Below are 21,878 nucleotides of genomic sequence, written 5' to 3' on the forward strand. Positions count from 1 at the left end.
TCGCCAGGATATTGGTGCGGACGTGTTTTATGTGTGGTCTCTTCTGCTTGTCCTCCCCGTGGAGATGACGACGTGGATGAAGATGGTAAAATAAAATGCCAGCCTGGGAATGAAAATACGTAGATCCTAAATTTTGCCTTAAGCCACCCGAGAAACCTTGGCCAGGCCTTGAACCCCTCTCTTTTCTGAGCTGTTCTAACTATGGTACCCCTCTCCCCCCTGCCACAAGTCTCTTTCCAGGAGAACTTCTGGTTCTTTTTAGTGAGGAAGGGAGGACCGAATCCATGGGGGGAGGATTGTGGCAACACCCCCCCATCAGGGAGAGTTGCAAATGAGGCGTTTTACCTTTTAGTGATAACACACTTTGCTGGCAGTATCATTGTGGTGGGGGGGGGGGCTGAATGCATCCGGTGTGTCCAGAAGGGTCACTTATCTTGATTTTGGCTGTCACTTCTGCTGCTCATAGATGCTGTGTTGATAGATACCACTGATGAGGGCCTTGCTTGTTTTGCCGGCTGCGGGGGCTGTGGCGGGGGCGGGGGTGGGGAGGGGCCTGGGGTCTGTAAGAACAGGCGCTGTACCCCTTCTCCGAGGCCACGCTGGGACTAAAGCCCACCCAGAGGAGGCTGCTAAATGCCACGCCTCCTGGGAGGGCAGCCGTCTGCTCATCCCATGCCAGCCATCAGTGTGGGTTGAACTGCAGCTTCAGAAGGGCTCTTTCTTCTTTTTAGGGATGTTCCGTTTTCCAACTGTTTCCCCTTCGCTGCTTTAAACTTCTGTCTGTTCAGTCTTCTGCGAAAGGAGCAGAAAACTTTAGATAAACTGTGTTAACTGAGTGTTGACATTGGTGTAATTGGAAGAGGCCAAGTTACGGATCCTGCATCTGTGAAGAATGTTCCTTTGTAGACTGGTCTTAAGAATTGGCTTCTCCCATGGAGGGTAGGAGCCATTGTCGGGTTTAGAGCCGGAAGTGCGTGAGTGTTTGTAGACCCTCACTCAAGGGCTCGCCTGGGTGCACCTTTGCAAGGTGCATTTATACGCATTATCATCGTATCACCCAGGCCTCAACTTGTGGAGGGAGCCAGGCATGGTCCCCATGTTGCAGAAGAGGAAGTTGAGGCTGGGGGGGCGGAATTCACTGAGCTCTGCATCCCAAGCTGAGCTGAGACTTGAATATTTGGGCTCTAAAGTCTGTGCTTTTTCTGTGGCACCACACTGCCTCCTAGCTTCCTTCTTTGTGGAAACACCTGGGGGGGAACCCAGGCAGGCTTTCTGCTTACCTGGCTCACAGGCTTTCAAACACATGAGAACCAGCCGCCCGGGGACCCCTGAGCCCATCTAGGGCTGTCATTTTTTTTTTTTTTTTTCTTTTCTTTTTTGCTTGCAGATGGAAGTTCCCAGGCTAGGGGTCAAGTCAGAGCTGTAGCTGCCAGCCTACACCATAGCCACAGCCATGCGGGATCCAAGCCGCATCTGCGACCTACACCACAGCTCACAGCAACCCTGGATCTTTAACTCACTGAGCGAGGCCAGGAATCAAACCCGCGTCCTCATGAATACTAGTCAGGTTCATTCATCGCTGAGCCACGGCGGGAACTCTTGGGACATCATTTTATAGTTGAGTAAAGATGGTCTGGAGAGAGAAGTGAGTTGCCAAGACGTCACTGTAGTGGATACATTTGCTGATGCTTTTTACATACTTGGAGTGCATACCCAGCAAGTCATACCACATTGTTGCGGGGGGTGGGGGGTGTCCATATTCCCACACCATGACTTTTCTCCCGAAGCTTCTCGATAGCCCTTTGATCCTGCCGTGGACTCAGGGAAGGCAAAATAATATTCGTGTTCATATCTTGAGTCATAATTGACTCCAAAACTAAGAGAAGATACTTGGTTTTGCTTATTCGTTGGACGCATCCACTCTGTCCGCAAGTCTTTCGTGAGCACACAGTTATGTGCCAGGGCCTGTTCTAGGTCCTGAGAATGCAGCAGTGAACAAAGCTCGGAAGGAGTTGGCACTTACTGGTAATGCAGTTGATTCTTGTGGAAGTGCGGTAGGGCCTGAGGACGTGTGTCTACTGCGTGGCGATCGCTGATGTGGGATCTGAACATTTTCCCAGGGTAGGTGGTGAGTGTTGGACATGGTCTGCTGTCTGTCCAGCGTGCCGGGCTGGGTGACCCTGGGGCAGGAGGCCAAAAGGGCAGCTCCTTCTCCTAGGATGATGAATGCTCACCTGAACATTTCTTTTTTTTTTTTCTTCCCCCCTCTTTTTAGGGCCGCACCTACAGCATATGGAAGTTCTCAGGTTAGGGGTTGAATTGCCAGCCTACACTGTAGCCACAGCAACGCGGGATCCGAGCCACATCTGCGACGTACCTCTAGCTCTAGGCAACACCGGATCCTTAACTCACTGAGCAAGGCCAGGGATTGAACCCGTGTCCTCATGGATACTGGTTGGGTTCATAATTGCTGAGCCACCACGGGAACTCCACACCTGCTACAGTTCTCATGTCGGGTCTGTTCCCCGAACCTGTTTTCTGATCTGATTCTCTTTTCCACAGAAGTACCCGAAACATTTGTTTTTACATGCTAGAGCTTTTCTTACTCATCCAGCGTCTCTGTCACCACCTGCAGCTTTTGCCACAAAAACACAGTGACCTCTGCAGCCGGGAAGAAGTGTGGGTGGAATTTGACCAAGGATGTCGGGGAAACCGTCTGTTTCTAAAAAGCCCTCCTGCAGGTTAGAGAGAGGCAGGCGGAACGTTTCTCTGTCCCCTTAGGAGTCTTACACTTTTTTTTACTTAAGGGAAAAAAACCTTTTAAAATATGAAGGACTTGCGTGATCCCTTTTGTATTTTTCTCCTATCAACATTTTATCAATTGATAACCTCTGAAGTCACTTCTGGGGAGTTCCCGTTGTGGCTCAGCGGTACCGAGCCTGACTAGGATCCATGAGGATGTGGGCTCAATTCCTGGCCTCGTTCAGTGGATTAAGGATGTGACGTTGCCATGAGCCGCAGTGTAGGTCATCGATGTGGCTCGGGTCCTGCATGACTGTGCCTGTGGTATAGGCTGGCAGCTGTATTCGACCCCTAGTCTGGGAACTTCCATGTGCCGCAGGTGTAGCCTAAAAAGCAAAAAAAAAAAAAAAAAAAAAAGTCTCTTTGGCCCAGGTTTCCTCTACAGCCTTTGCTTCACCTCCAGTGACGGGGAACTCATTACCAAGCAGGAGAGTACATTTCAGGTTAAAAGTCTGTGTTCTTGAGATTGCCACTACCAAGTAGAGAGACTTCCTCTTCCTTAGGACAGCTTTTTTGGGGCTTAATTATAGCAACTCATTCATGCTCTCTGTTCTTCCCATAAAACTCCTCCGCCTCCACCAATGGGTTTCCATTTAAAATAGCTCCTGTTCTGTTTTGGAAGGCATCTCGCCTGGCTTCTGGTTTGCCAATGTTCTTCTGAAAACGTAGCTTCCAGAACTGACCTCCAGCCCCCACCCTTTGGCCTGGCACCCTTGAAGTGTCTGGAGTTGGCAAGAGGGAGAAGTGTGGCAGGGGCCTAAGATGCTCCTGAGTCAGGAGCTGGCTGTGATCCGCTTTACTCTGTGGTAGGTATTAAGTACGTTCCCAGGCCTGTTTCCTGCTCCCAAATGCCAACGTCCCTGCCTCTTAAGTGAGGTTTAGTTTAATCCCCAACCTTACCTAAATGTTACTTCTATTATTATGCAGAGCTGTGGGTAGAATTTCCCTGTGTCGTTGAGCGTGTGGGTGGGGACACAGCAGCGGGAAGCCGGGATGCTGGGATGCCAGCTCTGCCTGGAATCCTCCGCATGGCATCCTTTGTTCCTGAAGCCCTGTCCAGCTAGGATGGGACCGCTCTCCTGATGTTGCTTATCAGGATGTTTTTAGAGATGAGACTGGACAGCCTCCTTGGATTACCAGCAGGGGAGACTGAGGCCCAGAGGGCAGAAGTCTCCCTGCCCTGTTCTGCCTCTGTGGCTGGAGGCCAGGCTTCTTGTGTCCTGTCCTGGGGATCCCTCCGCCCTGGAGTGGGCTGAGCTTCAGTCCCTTTAAAGTTAGGGGCTTTTGGAGTTCCTGCTGTGGCTCAGTGGTAACAAACCTGACGCGTGTCCGTGAGAACGTGGGTTCAATCCCTGGCCTCACTCAGTGGGTTAATGATCTGGCATTGCCGTGAGCTGTGGTGAAGGTTGTAGACACAGCTTGGATCTGGTTGCTGTGGCTGTGGTATAGGCAGGAAGCCTGGGAACTTTAAAGACAATTAAGAAAAAAGAACCTCGAGACTACCTTTGCTAATTCTAAAAAAGAAATGCAAAAATAAAATCAGGGGCTTTCATTTAGCAGCTGTGGAATTGCTTATGAAACTTCTGCTAGGGTGGCGGTGGTACTGGGATTGGCACAGAAGCTCTGCCTCTGCCCTTGTCTTCCTCTCTATCTGAGCGGGTGTGCTGGCCAGCCTCAGGGGCCCACCTCATGCAAATCCAAGAGTTCAGCTCATCCATCGCTACGGAGGGCCTGCTGTGCACAGGGCAGCACTGGGGAGCTGTCAGAGGGCGGCAGTTCACTGCCAGGGGAAAGGTGCCCCTTGAGGGCGGACAGGCGCATGAGCCTTCATTTTTGAGTGCACCATGCTGGGCACATAGCAAATGCCCAAGAAGGCTTTGTTGAACAAACCAAAGGATTTGGGTCACTGAGACCAAATAGTGGATAAGCTTGGTGGCAGCCGGCCCATCTGATGGGTTAAGATGGAAAGAGCAGGCTCCTTTTTATCTTGTGAATGTTCTTGGAGCTCCTGTGCTGGACCCTGCAGAGGGATACACAGGCGCAGTCCCCTGGAGTAGGTCATGGGAGGAGCCCCTATGTTAAGCGCACTCCTGAGCTTGGCTGGTACAGGGGGTCCTCTGCCAGCCCTGCTTGCCCACCCGCCTTGGGTGAGAGGGTGCTCCTGGACTTCCCAGCTGCTTCTCTCAGTGTCGCACCTGTAACACGGGGCCTGGGCGCCTGATGCTCACACTCCATGGGAAGCCGCGCCCTCGCTCTCCCCAGGGGCAGGGCCCGCCCTCACCCCACCGCCACCCCGACCCCATGGCTCCTCTTTAACCCAGCTGACCGCTCCACATGCAGAAGGGCTGGGTGACCAGTGAACATGCTAATAGAAGGCGTCACTTCTCCCCGGGTGCCGGGCCTTTAGTGGTACGTCTGGTTAATTACTTGGCAAAGACAACATCAGGATGTGAATTCACTGGCCTGGATTGTCTCTCGGTGTCCCCCCAGCCCCCGCACCCCCACGGATGAGAGGTGGAGGTGGCCAGGCCGGCCTGAGCTGCAGAGGGTGAGGGGGTGGGGGTGTGCCGGATTGAATTTTCTCCTTTGTTTCTGCTCATAGCGTCAGTATACTGGGGGGCACCCTCTTCTGCCCCCCAAACCCTACCGAGGCACTGTGTACCCCCTCATTGCCCATCCCGCCCTGCTTCTCCCTGCGACTCTCAGCGAATCCCAGGCCTTCTGTCGGGAGTGGGGCTGTGACTTACGTGCGGCCAGTGGCCTCATTTATCGGGAGCCTGCTGTTGGGGGTGCTGTGCTGGACACTCTGGGGGCACTGCCACTGCCAGTGCCACTGGCCCCTGAACCTTCCCCTGCGCCCCTGGCTGCATCCTTCTTTCCTGCCTCCCCTGCCCTCCTTGGCTTCTCTTTCCTCTCAGCGGGCTCAGTGCCCTCTTCACTTTTCCCTCCCCACCGTCCCAGGGGCCTTTTCTGGGTCCTCTGGGAACCACACAGGCCTCCTGTTGGTCCATCACTAGGTCTGGAGCCTCTGCTCCCACTGCTGAGGCCCCCCACCCCCAAGGCTTCCCCCCGCCCCAAGATGTGTCAGGTAAGGAGCTTCACTCCCAGGGGTGGAGCCACGGCCAGTATTTTTCTTTTTAAAAAAATTAAAAGAAATCCTAGTTGATTTACAATGTCAGTTCCTGCTGTATAGCAAAGTGACCCAGTCAGACATACATAGACATTCTTTTTCTCATGTTCTCTTCCATCATGGTCTATCCCAGGACTGGATATGGTTCCCTGTGCCGTGCAGTGGGGCCTCATTGCAGATCCATTCTCAATGTCATAGTTTGCATCTACTGACCCCAAACTCCCAGTCCCTCCCACTCCCTCCTCCCTCCCCTTTGGTAGCCCCCACCCCCCACCGCCCCCGCCAGCCATAGCCAGCATTTTTCTTCCTCTGGGTGGTTTGAAGTCTTTGCTGTCACATTTGAGAGGCCGAGGAGGAAAGTCACTTTAAAAAATTGATTCTTGAAAGACCCCATGAACTCTGGCCCCTGTGCACAGAGGGTTGAGTGGTTGGGGCGGGAGGAGGAGAGGGAGCACGGGGCAGTTCAGCCTGGACCCTGCTTAGGTGCACCTCTCAGGATTTGCAGATGTGGGGGGGGCCAGGGAGGGAGGAGCTGTCCCCCCAGAGCCAGCACCAGCACCTCAGTTTCCCAGAGCTGTATGTGGGCTTGGGGGGGGCGGGGGGCGGGGAGCTTGTTTGGCAGCAGGCGCCCATCAGACAACTGGAAAGTGCCAGCGCTTGCCCGGCCATCTGTCCCCGTCCGCCTGGCTCCCGGCCGCCTTCTGCGTCGTCTGCAGCGGGGCTCAGAGCCTGGCCGGGAGGGGCAGGAGGCCCGGTTTGCCTTTTGTTTATTCCCATCTCATTTTCGGCTCCTGCGCTTTGGACGAGTTGCCAGGTACATGAAAAGTTTGCTGCGCAGCCGCGTCGGGGGTTGTTGTGTGGCGCAACGGTGGGCAGGAAAGGTGGATGCGTGCAGTGTTTCCTTTCCACAGTGTGTCTATTTGCTCAACCGGGGACCTTCGCCCCCCACTCCCACCCCGTCCACTCCTGCCACTATTTTTCCTTTTTGTCTTGCTGTAATTCGGAAGGGCCCCGCCAGAGCGGGCCAACTCTCCTGCCATTTGGGTACCTCGGCACAACCCCACCCTCCCCAAGCTGCTTAAAGGGTTAAAAATTATGGGGAAGTTCAGCCGCCACTTGCAAGATATGGTTGCCGTAGCAACAGGCCTTCTAATCTGGTAGGTGACCTGAGAGACTGGAGAAGATGTAGGGGTTGGTTTGGCATTTCATTATTTCATGAGGCTGCCTCTCCAGCTGGTTTCTCTGCTGAGCTTCAAGCTTGCTGTTCCTGCCACTAGAATTACTGGCACATTCCAAAACAACAGTGTTGATGGCACGAGCAGTGCGTTAATGGGGGTCTGGCCAGGCAGGGTGGGCAGAGGAGAGGGAGCTGGGTTCCAGGAGCCCTGACGTGGGACTGTGTCTCTCGAACAAAGAGGGGGGCATGGGTAGAAGGCCGTGCGCTCAGGTTTGCTTTGCTGCACACAATAGCTGCCTTCTTGAAACTCCTCCGTGTAAACCGAATCCAGTATTTTAGTGCCCCGAGAGGGACTGACTTTTCTAGGAGGATTTTAGGAGAACTTCTGTAGTTTGCCAAGAATCCTCCTTCGTGTTGGGATTGGGGTTGTTTTAAGTAGGGGGAGATGCCGTTGCAGTATCTACACTTGGGGTCCTCCTCTGTTCCTTAAGTCCATTTGGATTTTGTCCAGAAATTTGGTTTCGTTCAAGCACATGAGCTGCGGGTTTGCTGCGTCCCTAGCCCTGTGCTTGGAGCAGAGGGTTCGGCAGACGTTGGTTGGATGCTGCGTGTGCCAGGCGCTGCAGAGAAGGGGCAGTTGATGCTGTCCTGACCGGAGGGGCTCCCGATGAGTGAGGGGCCTTCTGCCTACCTTGCCTCTGACTTTTAGAGGGACCTTGTATTGAGGACAGTGAGGGGATTCTTGGCTTGGGAGGGCATGGGACATTGACCTGTCTCAGCCCGCTTTCTCCGAGGGGTCGGCTCTGTTTCTCTCCCCTTCTCATCTTGGTGGTAATGACTCAGAAATCCATAGCGCTGATAGAAGGGCATGGTTAGATGTTGTGTTCAGAAGTCCAGACCCTCCTAAACACTGGGTCCTGTGAATCAAGTTCGGTGTTAGCCCAGTCGCAGGTTCAGAGGGATTTCCCATGGGTGGCTCCGTGGGTTTCTTGGCTTTTCTGAATGTCTTCCCTCTGGAGAGGCTGGGGGCTCCTGGGATGTGTGAGGAGATTTCACATGGCTGACTCCCTCCCCCACTGCCGGTGTGAGCTCTTGGGAGAGGTCTTTGTGTTAAAGGCCCAATGGAGAGTGTGGAGGTTCATTGCTCCCACTTCATAGATGGAGAAGCCGAGGACCAGAGAGGCAAGGACGTGTCTGTTCCCCAGGTTCTGGGATCTCAGGCAAGGCCTCACCCCACTGTGCCTTGTCCTCGATGGACCACACCCCCTGTGTGTGTGGCAGGTTCATGGGAAAGGTTGGGCTGGAATGTGTGCTTGAAGAGTGGATGCCATCTGCGCTGCGGACGGCAAAGGGACATGCGTCCTTGTATGACCAGGGGTGTCCGTGGACAGCAGGCTGTGGGTTTCAGCTTTCTGGGTTCAGAGGATGGGGTTGGGGGCAGTGGAATGGGACACTCGCTTCTTGATGGCCAGCCTGGCCTGACGTTGGAATGCGGGAGTGTTCTTTGGAGGGGACGTGGTCTGCCCCCTGCTGCTGAAGCGCAGGGTCCTGCTCAGCCTCTGGTCCCCTCTGCTCCACAGTCTCCCATCTATAAAACAGGAATTGATCTCATCCTCCTCGGCCCCTCAGGTGCCTCGGTCCGTGTCCGTGGATGGAAGAAGCATCTCAGCCAAGTCTCTGCACTGGCTTCTCAGTGGCTTTAGGGTTTTGTCTGGTTTTTATCTGTAATTTCATCTAATTCCGTGCATTTCAGCAAGGGTAGGTTCAGTGCTACTTCCTTTTTCTTTGAGCTGCAGCCCGAGGGACTCTCCCCATTTATGTTGGCTTCCATGGCGCCTGGGAGAGAGTGGTCAGAATTGGGTTCTGACTCTGCCTTGGGGGAAGGCCTGGGTACTTCAGACTTTTCCTTTTCCTGTAGGGAGAGATTCTCTTGGCTTGGGGTGCGGGGGAGGGTGGCGGGCACACAGGGTCTTTTCAAGTAGAACCATCTCAGAACAGGTGAGAGGAAAGATCTTCAAAATTGAAGCCTCTGAGGTTATGCTAGCTCTGTGTGTGTGTGTGTGTGTGTGTCTGTCTGTCTGTCTGTCTGTCTGTCTGTCTAGGTTGCAGAGTGGAGTGGGGAGGGGTGGGGTTGGGCTGAAGATTTCTGGGACCTTTAGGATGTAAAAGTAGAGGTGGCCTTCATCTTTCCCATTTTGGCTTAGATCTTGGCCCAAAGTTCTTCCTCTCACAATGGGCCTGATTTCTCTGGAAAGAATGGATCTGCCTGGTTCTAATTAGAGAGCCAAGGCCTCGTTCGATGCAAAATAGATAAAACAAACTGTGTAGTCAGCTCCAAAGTTGGCGGAGGCCCTTGGGGGAACTGCCTTCCCGGTTGCAGGGGTTGGGGGTTAGTAAACCCCTTACAGATGGGGGGGGGTGTGACGGCTTGGGGACTCACTTCCTGGGGTTCTTGAGGGTCAGCTCCTCCCTCCCACACAAATCCCAAGTTTCTCCTCCTCTTCCAGAGTTTCCCATTCTGAGAGCACCTGTCAGGGTCGGCTTTTGTTTTCTGGGGATGGGTGGGTTTTGTGCTCTTTTTAGGGCATCCTGGTTGAGCCTCACGGACCTTGTTGAGGTTCTTCAGCTCTTAATCACCCTCTGTTTTAGAGCAGGAAAAACGGACGGAGAATTACCCCCACATTGAAAATGCGGAGGAGTTCCCCTTGTGGCTCAGCAGGCTGCGTACCCGACTAGCACCCATAAGGATGTAGGTTGGATCCCTGGCCTCGCTCAGTGTTGCCAAGAGCTGCGGGATAGGTCGTAGATGCAGCTCAGATCCGTCTGGTGTGGCTGTGGCTGTGGCTGTGGCGTAGGCCGGCAGCTGCAGCTTCAGTTTGACCCCTAGCCTGGAAATGTCCACATGCTGCAGGTGCAGCCCTAAAAAGAAAAAAGAAAGAAAGGAAGAAAAGGGGAGAATTCAGAGAGTTAACAGAGCAGGAATAATAGTAGTGAGTAGTGTGCCGACCGTGGTGTACACTCGGACAGTGAAAAAGATGGGCAAGAGGGCGAGAGGCAGCTGCTTCTTGCCATAGATCCAGGTGAGGCGAGACTCATAAGACGGCAGCCACCCGCGTTTTCTGTTTGCCTTGCTGTGTTGATGTTGCTGTAGCGAGACACGACTTGGGCGACTTTCTACCCCGGAGAGTGGGAGGTGAAGGGAAGGGAGGGAGGGGTGTGGAGATGAGATGAAGACGCCTCACAGGAAGTGAAGGAGATGGGGGTTGGGGGGGACAGTCTCTGACACAGGTTATTTAGGGATTTTTGGGGGAAGTTTTGACTTCTTTTCACCGTGTCACTTGAGGAAGCCACCTTACCTACCCGCCAAGAAATTTGGACCCATTCGCTTTTTCTGAAGAACACCACTTCCTCAAGGAACAAGTTCATTCCTTGCTAGAGGAAGTACGGCTTGCACTGGTCTCCTTCAGGCTTCCTAAGGTGTCTTTGGTGGCTTTGATGAGCAAAGTAGTAACTCTAGGTCTTTGGTCCTTTTATGAACTTTGATCCCTGTCTAGCCCAAGGCTGCGCAGACTGAGGCTACTTGGTGTGTTTTGTCTTTTATGATAAGGAGGACTTTCAGTTTGCTGGGAGTTCCCACTGCTTCTTTCCTCACCAAGTATTCCTTATAGAGAATAAATTGATCTTTGGATGGATTGATGGATGAGTGGGTGGTTGGATGGATGAGCAGGTGGGTGGGTGGCTGGATGGATGGATGAGTGGGTGGGTGGCTGGATGGATGAGTGAGTGGATGGATGAGTGAGTGGACGGATGTGTGGATGGATGGATAAGTGGATGGATGGATGAGTGGGTGGATAAGTGGATGGGTAGTTGGATGGATGGCAGAGTGCATGGATGGATGGATGGATGAGTTTGTGCATGGGTGGATGGATGGATGGGTGAGTGTGTGCATGGGTAGAGGTGGTTGGATTTCTGGATGGATAGGTGGATGGATGGTTGAGTGCATGGATGGATGTGTGGGTGGATGGCTGGATGGTTAAGTGCATGGATGGGTGGATGGATGGGTGGGTGGGTGGGTGGAAGGCTGACTAGGTCGAGGAGAGTGCTCATCCAGGCTGGGTTGAATTAGAGTCCTCCCAAAATGCCATATTTTGTTTGAGGACTTTGCTGCAGCTAGGTGTATAGGCAGCAAGCGGGTCCTGAATCTCACGAGCATCCAGTACAGTTTCTGATCATTCTCTTTGAGTATCTGCTGGAGGTTCCTTCCTGATGCCTTGGTTCTGAGGAACCCTGTCTTACTTGAATATCCCGCATGCCAACGGAGTATGGAATGATGAAGAAAGACTGTTTTTAAAGCTTAATTTATATTTAAATTATTACAGCTTTACTCTTGAGATCTGTGAGTTTAAGCATTTGTGGCTTCAACAATTCACAAGTGACGGGAGTAATTTATAACCTCCCTGAGCGTGACTTTGATTCCTGGCCCGAGAGAGGCAGGTGGGCCCTCGAGCCGCAGAGCTCGTGGGTCCGCCTGGTGCACCCACGGCTCTTGGGTTCTGGTTGTTTCATACATGACCTCATTCCGTCCTGCCAGTAACCCTGGGAATGGGGCGTGATGGCTGTGGCTTTATACCTGAGAAAACTGAGGAACTCGTGTGTCCTGTGCACACTCGTTTTGAAGAGGAGGAGGAGGAGGAAAACGCTGCGAGTCTTTCCACCACTGAGGCCAACTTTGTGCTGACGTTTGGGGGGAGTAGTTCCTTTCAGACCATTTTCCCCCTCTTTCCCTTAGCATTTTTGCATAATCATGTTCGTTAGAGAATTCTCATTATGAAAACTACGACTTTAAGAAGCTGGGTAGGCGCTGTTTCTGTTTCCAGTCCCTGGGTCGTTTTTCCGCGGTGGTGTGGTTTCCAGAGGGTCTCTGTGTGGGGCTGTCCCCACGCCCCTGGGCTGAGCTAAACTGGGAGCTGGCGGGTTCCTTTCAGCTCAGCATCCCAGGCTCAGGCATTCAGACCCAAGCAGGGCCCTTTGTGTCTAAAGTAGTAGTTGATTGGAGTGCTAATGAATCAATTAGAAAATTACTTGCTGCCCGAGATCCTCAGCCAGACGAGGGTTGTGCAGTCTTAGAAAACCATCCGAAGGCCATACGCGTATAAATCTCTCTTGGCTGTGGCCGTCGTAAATCGCACCCCAGCCTTTCTTGGACCTGTTAATCACTTGAGAAAAACGGGACTACTTCTGCTTTGCAGGACTGCCTTGTACTTGGCACGGTGTTCTAGCTTGTGCTTCTGTCCATTCTTCCACGGGTGACAAAGAGAAACCTTGAGCTGCTAGGAGCAAGTGTTGATGCCTCACGTTAAAAAAGAACCCCTTTAGGAGGTCCCATTATGGCTCAGCGAGTTAAAAGCCGGACAGAGTGTCTGTGAGGATGTGGGTTTGATCCCTAGCCTCGGTAAGCGGGTTAGCCCATTGGGTTAAGCCACATGCTTCAGCGTAGGTCACAGATGCAGCTCGGATCCCGTGTTGCTGTGGCTGTGGCGTAGGCCGGCAGCCGCAGCTCCAAGAAGACTCCAAGCCTGGGAGCTTCCATATGCCGCAGGTGAGGCCCTTAAAAAAAAAGGAACCATTTAGAGACCACTCTCAGGTTCTTACCTGGAGTCCCCTACAACCACCCTTTTGGGAGGTACTGTTCCCCAATGCGCTGATTTTTATGAATGGCACAACTGGAGAGGCTGAAGCTTCCTGTCTTCTCATCCCATGGCCGAGGAGGGCAGTGGCTCAGCCTTTAAAGTCTCCCTCTGTCTTAATGCCTTTTCACATGGATGCCCCCTGAGTTTTACATCTGAGTGGGTCCCGGCAGCCTGAGGTTGGGAGTGGCGGATGGAGCATAGCCGGCGGGGGTGGAGGTGGCGAAGGCCTTTCCGGTTAAGTAGCCGCGGTTGGGGACTGGTGAGATTTAAGTGGGGGCAGGAGAGTTGGCGGGACAGCCGGCAGCCTTGGCTGACGGGACCCTGGGTGGGTGATGTACCAGGGGGCTCCAGATGGCCAGTGTTCCGCGTTCCAGGACACTGGCCAGGTACGTTTGAACCCGAAGTGGAAATGGGTGGAGGAGAGGGAGGTTAAAGCAGATGACACTGCCGTGAATCCTGACTCAGGTGGGAGCCATCTCTTGAAAAAGGCATCTGTTTTTCCGGCCTTTCCACACGTGGTTCCTCAGTGGCTACCCATCTCGCGTGCCCCCCACCTTCATTTGACGAATACGACGAAGGCGGCCCTGCGCTTTCTGTCTCTCCAAGAGGAGTCACTGTGCTGCTCCAGAGGCAGCTGAGCGCTGGGCTCTCTCTTTAATTTGGCTTCGTTTCGAGGGAACTGGGGGGCACCTGGCCCTTTTGTTCCTGGTTAAGGGCAGAACTGCTTGTTTATACCCTCACATTCTGTCCTATCATCCCCAAGGTGTTCAATGCGTCCTGGCAGGTGTGATGCTTTTGCATTCACTGTTGTGTGCCTTAGATGCCCAGCAGGTGTATCATTCATACAACGCACATGTGAGTGCCTACCATGTGTCAGGCTCCGTTGTAGGTGCTGGGAGCCCAGTGGGGAACAGCACAGATAATAACCCTGCCTCTCCTCATTCTAGTGGATGGTACAGAAGTCTGTTGTAGATCTTGGGGCTCAAGCTGATTTGGCAGATAGGACCATAATTCTAATTTCTCCTCCATAGTGGCTCTTTTTCACATGCCCGACGTTGTGCTGGGCATCTTAGGCTTGCCATCATGTTCCATCCTCACATGAGCCCTGTCAAGGCAGGTCGTGCCACCCTGTTTTTGCAGAGACATCCTCTGAGAGCACATAGTAGGTGCTCAATAAATCCTCGCTGGCTTGCTGAATGGCACAGTTTGCAGGCAGCAGAGCTGGGTTTCTCGCCCAGCCCAACTTCTCAACAAGCCATCAGGCTGCCTCTCCAGTGCTGCTCTTGGCCTTCAAGCCCAGCTTTATTTTGTGGGCTTGCTTTGAGTGTGAGAGAGTGCGGGAGCTGAGGAAGATTGTGGTACAAGGTCTTCTAATGGTCTCTAACCAACTAGATCTGTATTTTATTTTATTTTTTTGCCACCCCACGGCTTATGGAGTTCCTGGGCCAGGGATCAGATCCGAGCTACAATTGCAACCTAAGCTGCAGCTACGACAGTGCCCGATCCGTAACCCAGTGTGCTGGGCCAGGGATCGAATCTGTATCCCAGCACTTCCAAGACACTGCCGATCCTGTTGCACCACAGCGGGAACTCCCCAACTAGATCTGTTATTATCTGTCATCGCTGCCACTGCCCCTGCCAGAGGAGTCTTTGTTTCTGTGGTTTTATAACAGTGGAGGTAAGAGTGGCCACTGGCTTCCCTGGTGACAGCTGTCAGACCCCAGCCTCCCTCCTCAAGGCACATTGGTGCTGTCCTCTGGGCTGTGAGTGTGCAGAGGAGTGGGACCGGGGCGCGCCTGCCCCGATGCCCCAGGACCCCCAGGTGACTCTGCTCCTTAAGCTGTCACAGGCCAGGCAGTGTGTGGAACCCGAGCCCTGTTCATCTGCCCAGCCGGCTCCTTGGCCATCTCATGTTGACTTGGCCCCCTCTGGTTCCAGGTATTGAACATCCAAAACAAATAAAGCCCAGCCCTTGGACGGAAGCGGGTTGGCTTTCTCTTTGCGGGAGCTCAAAGTGCAACAGCTGCGTGGGTAGACAGCTCTCGGGCGTTAACCTGCTTGGCAGCCTGTAGGACTGCAAGTGGGGGCGGGAGTGAGAAGCCTGTGGCTGGCCTTGGGGGCAGGGGAGACTGGCTACTTTCTTTGCCTCTTGTCTGTGCCCTTGACCATCATGCTCTGTTTTGAACTTTCTCCTTTCCTCTTCCCCCTTTCTGCCGGTTCTCCTAACTTCCACCCACCTTCCACCCCCTCCCCACATCTTGTCTGTATCTCCTAGCACCTTGTGCATCGTCTCAGAGGCTCCTTGGCTGCTCTCGGTTGGCAGGCCAAGGGGCAGAGTCCACCACCCAGTAAAGGTCAGCTCGTGTTGCTGTGACCCAGACGGGGAACGGGGACCCTGACCTGACCCAGATGGTGTTGGTGGAAGGTCAAGTGTGGTTGCGTGGTTGTCGAGGTGGGTCACTTAACCCCAAGTTGGGAGCAGTGAGGAGGAGAGGGGTGGGCAGGTGGATGGGCAAGGGTGTAGTCCGAGGCTGGCGGGTTGGAAATAACGGGGTGTATTAGTTTCCTAGGCTGCATTAAAAGACTGTCACAGATGGGGTGGCTTTAAAGAACAGAAATCTGTCCTCTTGCAGTTCTGGGGGCTGAGAAGTCCAGACAAAATCAAGGTGTCAGCAGGGCCATGTTCCCTCCTTCAGGGCCCTGAAGGAGAGTCTGTTCCATGCTTTTTTCTTATTTTCTGGTGTTGCTGGCACTCCTTGGCATTCCTCAGCTTGCATCTCTCCAGTCTCTGCCTCTGTCATCCCACACCCTCTCCCCAGTGTCTGCAAGGCTAAATTATCCTTGTTTTATAAGGACACCAGTCATTGGATTAGGGCCCACCCTAATCCAGTATGACCTCATCCTAATTCGATTGCATCTGCAAAGGATGCACAGGCTTATACACCTTAGCAGTCAACAAGTTTTTTGTCTTTACAGCAGTGGGAAAGCGCCATGAATTCAGTGCAAACCATACATCAGATTGTGATTTTTGTTCTCTTTTTTTGGCCACACCTACAGCATATGGAAGTTCCTAGGCCAGATATGGAATCTGAGCTGCAGCTGCGGCATGGGTCGCAGCTGCAGCAACACTGGATCCTTACCCACAGTGCTGGGCTGGGGATTAAACCTGTACCACGGCAGAGACAGTGCCGGATCTTGCTGCGCCACAGCAGAAACTTCAGATTGTGAATTTTGATCTTTTCCTGGGCTGGCAGTAGATCCTGTTGTGATGCGGGGCAGCAGCAGTGGCCACAGCTCGCCGCTGACCACACAACCACGCAGGTGAACAAAATACACTGTCCACCATTCTGTTCCCAGCTCACCATCCTAGTTTTCACTCTCAGATGTCTTTTTTTTTTTTTTTTGTCTTTTTAGGGTAGCACCCGTGGCGTATGGAGCTTCCCAGGCTAGGGGTCGAATTAGAGTGGCAGCTGCCAGCCTACGTCACAGCCACAGCAATGCCAGATCCAAACTGCGTCTGCGACGTACACCACAGCTCACGGCCACACTGGATCCTTAACCCACTGAGCGAGGCCAAGGGATCGAGCCTGCGTCCTCATGGATGCTCGTCAGATTCGTTTCCACTGAGCCATGATGGAAACTTCTAGTTTTCACTCTTGGTACTGAAATCAGTATGTTATAGGAACGAGCTGTTCAACACTTCATTATAAGACAGGCTTCGTGGGAGATGATTTTGCCCAAAGGTAGGCTCACGTAAGTGTTCTGAGCACATTTAAGGCATGTGAGGCTCAGCTCTGATACTCAATAGGTTTGGTATATTAAGTGCATTCTCTACTTGATATTCTCGTAACCCCAGTGTGCGTCACGGAAGATCTCTGTTTCCAGGGAAGGTTCCAGGGGGTTAGGACTGGAGCCTGTCTTTTAGGGGGACACACACAGTTCAACCCATGATTCAGGGGGCTGACGCTGGCTCTGAATCCAGAGGACAGGGTCCGGTTCCTGTGTTGAGGGGCCTTTAAGGTCCGGATCGACTCTAATTTCAGCCCGTCCACTCAGTTTATGTAAGGAACGTGCTGTGTGCCAGGCTCCAGGCTTGGCCCTGCCCAGAGGTGAGATGCCTCCTGGCCTTGATGAGAAGCGACTTCTATGAAACCCAGGGTTTTTAAAAGAAAGCTTAAAGGAAATGTTCACGCAAGTGCTTCGGGCATGACCTTGGAATCACCGACAGGCTTTTCCTTCCTGCGCTATTAATTTGGAGGCCAACCCGATCGAGCCAGGGCTTTCTCTCTGCCCTCTGGCAGGAGGAGCTGGGGAAGGTGGCTGGGAACCCCGGGATCTGGAGGCTCTTTCGGGGCCTTCGTTTCCTCCCTGCCAGGGAGGGCGGGACTTGGAAGGTCTCGGACGTGCCCTTCTTGGCGTTGTCTGTTCAGGCAGCCGTGGTAGCTGGGAACGGTTTGGTTGGAAGGGCAAATACTGGGTGGGGTCAGTAAGGAAGTTTTTTCTGGGGGCTCCTGTGTTCTCGCTGTGGGTACACATGGGTCAAGCATCTGAGGACTGGGCCTAGCGCCTTGCCCTCCCTCACAGACGTTTCCCGTAGGAGCAGGAAGGTTCGACACTGAGGCTGAGAATTCTTTACCGTCTCCCTGGTCTGGGCCACAGGAGTGGAGCAGAAAGCATTTGCGGCTACTGTGTTGGTGACAGCCAATGTGATGTAAATAGGAAGTCTGGATTATATGCGTCCTGGAGACGCTGGGACCGAAAACCACACGCACCAAAGGAAATTTACAACTGTGTGCGGTTCAGAGTGCTGCCTGCCCTGGAGGGCTCAGGCGGTGGGGACACTTGGTCTGTTCTCCGTTGCTCCCCAACCCAAAAAAAAAAAGAGAGACATTAATTAGGCGTCTCCTCCAATTCTGTCGCCTCTTTGCAAGACCTTTGCTGCTCAGAACACGTGGGGTCGACTTGATCCGCTGCCCCTTCTGTCTGTCATTACGGGGGCGGGGGAGGGGGGCAGAGCGCTTTGTGTGTCTTTGAATCACCACACCGCACGGAGGACCCAAGAAGTGTCTAGAAGGTGCTTTAGTCTCCTCACTGTCCCCCCAGAACGATACCTTGCCTGGAGTGGCATGGATCTCCCCTTCCCCAAGGGGGCCTTCCAGAGCTTGCTTTGGGTGGAAGCATCGGTATTTACGCTGCGGAGACTGACTGTGCACTTATCTAGGTAGCTTTGTAAGTAGATGAGCTTGGTGCCTTCTTTCCAAACACATCCAAGGATATATGTTCCTTGAGAAGAGACTTAGATAAGACACATAAAATTTTATTTATTTTTATTATTTTTGGTCTTTTTAGGGCTGCACCTGTGGCGTATGGAGGTTCCCAGGCTAGAAGTCTAATTGGAGCTCTGTAGCTGCCAGCCTACACCACAGCCACAGCAACACTAGATCCTTAACCCATTGATCAAGGCCACGGGTGGAGCCCGAGTCCTCAAGGATACTAGTCCGGTTCGTTAACCACTGAGCCATGATGGGAACTCCAAACATAAAATTTTGATGGCCTGATTTATATCTTACTGGTATGGCTTATTTCTTAACCATGTCCTTGCCCTCAGGAGGTCAAGTCCAGGAGGGTACTATCTGTCCACCCGGCTCATTGAGCCCAGCACCTGGCCAGAGGTACGACTTGGCCACCATGCCCCTTGCCCATGTGCTTCCTCCGCTGCCAGGTGCCCAGCTTCCTGCCACCATCTTCCTTCTAAGCCCTCTGGGCTCCTCGGAGCCTGTGGAAGCCCAGACCACCTTCCTCTGGTTGCTGAGTGGCACGTCCCTTCCTGAGCTCCTAGAGCCTGCGTCAGTCGCACGTGGCTTCCCTTCCCGGAGGCGCTGCCCACACTCCCAGCTGCCTGTGGCTCTCCCAGCTCTTTGCTTCAGCCCAGAGGTCTTGTAACTGATGTTACCAAGAACCACTTTCCGTTCCTTGGGGACAGGGGGGGCCTGGGGTGTCATCCTCGCTCCAAATCCTAAAGCCCAGGAGGACCTTGGGGTGGGGGGGGCCTGAGTGTGTCAAGCAGACAGGCTTGTACAGAACGATGGTTTTGAACCTTTTCGGTTCACAGAACCCTGTGAGACTGATATGCAGTCAACTGGGCCTGATAATCCAGGGGTTTGCAGACCCTTTGAAGGCCTTCAGAGGCAGACACATCCCCCAACCGCTGGCTGCTGTGGCTTCTTACTGTCCACTTTGCCTTCTGTAGGAGAGCAGCAGCGATAGTTACCTGCCAGTTACGCTGTTGTGACCGTGACCGTGGTGGTTCTAGCGACTCACATTTGGTTGTTTCCCTTGTCCTCGCCATGACCCAGTGAGGAAAGGACCACCAGTCCCATTTCAGAGATGAGAAAGCCAAGGCTCCGAGAGGGGAGGTGACGTGCCCAGGGCCCTTTCAGTGTTGGAACCCAGGCTGCGTGGCTTTGGAAGGAGTGCCCGAACACCTGATCCCCAGTAAGGAATGTAGCAGGTGCTCACTAAATGGTAAATGCCGTTAAAGGCAGCAGAGTGTCAGGCCACAGCCAACCTATTGGTGGGGGGCTTCCCCTCCCCCATAGGCAGCCCACCTGTCCTGAGTACCCTCCTGGTGCAGGATCCAGGCTCCGGGGTTTGCGGGCAGGCGGAGGCGAGCGCAGATCCGCCAATCCCGGGAAATGTGTAAAATCCTGTTCCTGAAAACCGGCCGGGTTCTCAGAGTGTCCCGGCTGGCGTGTTTTGCTAGTCACGAAACATGATCCATACGCTGTATTTTAGGACTCCCCATCTGTCGGCATCGGGGAGGGCTTTCACTTGCGGGAGCGCAGAGCATGCCAGCTCCCCCGGGGCGGGGGGCGGGCAAGAAGGATCTGGGGCAGCAAGTGGATCTGCTCCTCCATGGAGGGTGCCTTCTACCGGGTCGGGTGGGGCCTGAGGGGTGGGGGGTGGGGGGTCCTTGGGTGTGTTGGTCAGCAGCATTGCAGATCCATTGGCAAGTGGATTTCCCATTGCTTCACACCGTTTCTAGACGGGTCTCCACTTCTTCCTTAAGCAAAGCAAGGTACAGGGAGGGAAAGTCTCTTATCCAGGGCCAGGGCCATAGCAACGTGGGATCTGAGCCGCGTCTGTGACCTATGCCACACCTCACGGCAGCTGGGGGTCCTTAACCCACTGAGTGAGGCCAGGGATCCAACCTGTGTCCTCATGGATGCTAGTTGGGTTTGTTAACCGCTGAGCCACAATGAGAACTCCCTCTTATCCAGTGTTTCAAGGCGGCCAAGAGGCTAAGCTCCGATTCGAACTCAGGTCTTTAGACTGTGTCCTGTGCTCTGTCCTGCCGTGTCTGCCCTCCTCTTTCCTGGGTTGTGCCACTGTGGGTGGTGCCGGGCAGGTGGGAGGTGTTGCCTGGAAGTGGGGGCCAGGGAGGGAGGGAGGGCAAGCCTTGCCCTTGGGCCCACTTGGCAGGGAGCACTCAGGCCTTGCCCCACGCCCCACCCCTCTGGCCTGCTGGGGTAGAGGACGAACGCTAAGAGGGCTATCGATCCACTCTCCTCGGAGGGAGGGCGCAGCGCATTCAAGCTTTCTTTTTAAAAATGCATTAACCTGACCGTAAGCAGGCCCCGGTTTAAAAATAAATAAACATAAGACTAGAAGCAAAACAAGTGGGAATAGGGGGCAGGGATGGAGCAGATCCTTAGAAAAATGAAAAAGGGTGTCTGAGGAGGCTCCTTCTCCATGTACGAGCCAGGTCCGGGCCAGGATGCCATGTCTGAATTCCGGGACCACCCTGCTTGGCTGTGCCCTGGGCCACCTGCTTCTTTCCTGGCGCTGTCTGTGCAGAGAAACTTTACCTAAATCCAAAGGTTCCGGGAAACCCCTCTGGGCGTCGGGAAGGGTAGAGGGGGCTGGAGGAGGCCCCGCAGAGCGTGGCTGAATCCATGTTTGAAAGCCTGCCTTGCCAGCCCTGTCTTGGGCAGTTCGGTCTCTGTCGTTTGCTCTCGAGCCACACGGGCCGTCTCTTGCTTTCTCGGAAGTGCCTTTGCACATGCTGTTCCCCCTGCCTGGAAGGGGCGTCCATCCCTTCCCTTTCTCCCCCGTCTGGTCTCCAGGTTAACACCTGCTCTTCCTTCAGCCCTCAGCCTAAAGGGCACTCGCGTCCTAACCCGCGTGGGTCAGGCCTCCTGTCTCACACCCTCAGGGGTCCCAATTCTCTTCCGTAGCTCTTGCCACAACGTAATACAAGAATTCACTTCCATTTTACAGCATTTAGTAATGAAGCCTGGGAAAGGCGGAGATGGGTCACTCCTGTTTGTTCAATATTCACTGCCCAGCTTGGCACAGGAAAGGGGTTATAAATCCTTGTGGAATAGGTAGATGGCGGGTCAGGGTCTATTCCATTTGGCCCGTGGGTACGGTGTGGGTAAGGGTGGAGGGGAGAAAAGTAGTCAGAATTCACCGTGATTTTCTAATGTTCCTAGAGGTCATTATATGAGGTGAGGTCAGGATATGGTTTCAGAGGGGGGGCCCCCACCCCTTGAAAGGAGACTTTTTTTTTTCCTCCCCCTTTTTAGGGCCGCATCTGTGGCATATGGAAGTTCCCAGGCTAGGGGTCTAATCGGAGCTGCAGCTGCTGGCTTACGCCACAGCCACAGCCACGCAGGATCCAAGCTGTGTCTGTGACCTGCACCACAGCTCATGGCAATGCTGGATCCTTAACCCACCGAGCGAGGCCAGGGACTGAACCTGCATCCTCATGGATGCGAGTTGGGTTTGTAACCTATGGAGCCACAGCGGGAACTCCAGAAGGAGGAGACTTCTGCCACCGGAGCAGTAGGTCAGGGTGCAGTGCTCCAGAGCTGGCCCCTCTCCAAGGCTGTCTGGCCACCCCTTTCCCCTGGTGGGTGGGAAGGTGTGTAGCCAGAGAACAGAAAGAACTTGGCCAGTATCTCACAGCGGAGCCCGTGAAGGCTATTCCTTGGGCCGCAGTTAAATTGTTTAAAGGTGATTAATCCAGTACCAGGTACCTCCTGGATGGGCATCTTTTCACTGCCCTGCACGGTGG

The 21,878-nt window shown here is 53.7% G+C and overlaps 1 protein-coding gene across 4 annotated transcripts in view; it reads left to right on the forward strand.

Moving 5' to 3' along the window:
* SSBP3 (single stranded DNA binding protein 3) overlaps positions 1-21,878 on the forward strand; it is a 169,896-nt gene that overhangs the window by 43,116 nt on the left and 104,902 nt on the right. For 2 of the 4 annotated variants that reach the window (XM_021096593.1, XM_021096595.1), the window contains exon 1: positions 6,423-6,746. The exons of the other annotated variants lie outside the window; for them this stretch is intronic. In XM_021096593.1, coding sequence (XP_020952252.1) covers positions 6,438-6,746 — 309 coding nt within the window. In that variant the 5' untranslated portion in view covers positions 6,423-6,437. Of the gene's footprint in view, positions 1-6,422; positions 6,747-21,878 lie in introns of those variants that run through there. 4 annotated transcript variants of the gene reach the window in all.

The sequence above is a fragment of the Sus scrofa genome, chromosome 6 (assembly GCF_000003025.6).
Source record: "Sus scrofa isolate TJ Tabasco breed Duroc chromosome 6, Sscrofa11.1, whole genome shotgun sequence".
Classification (NCBI taxonomy): domain Eukaryota; kingdom Metazoa; phylum Chordata; class Mammalia; order Artiodactyla; family Suidae; genus Sus; species Sus scrofa.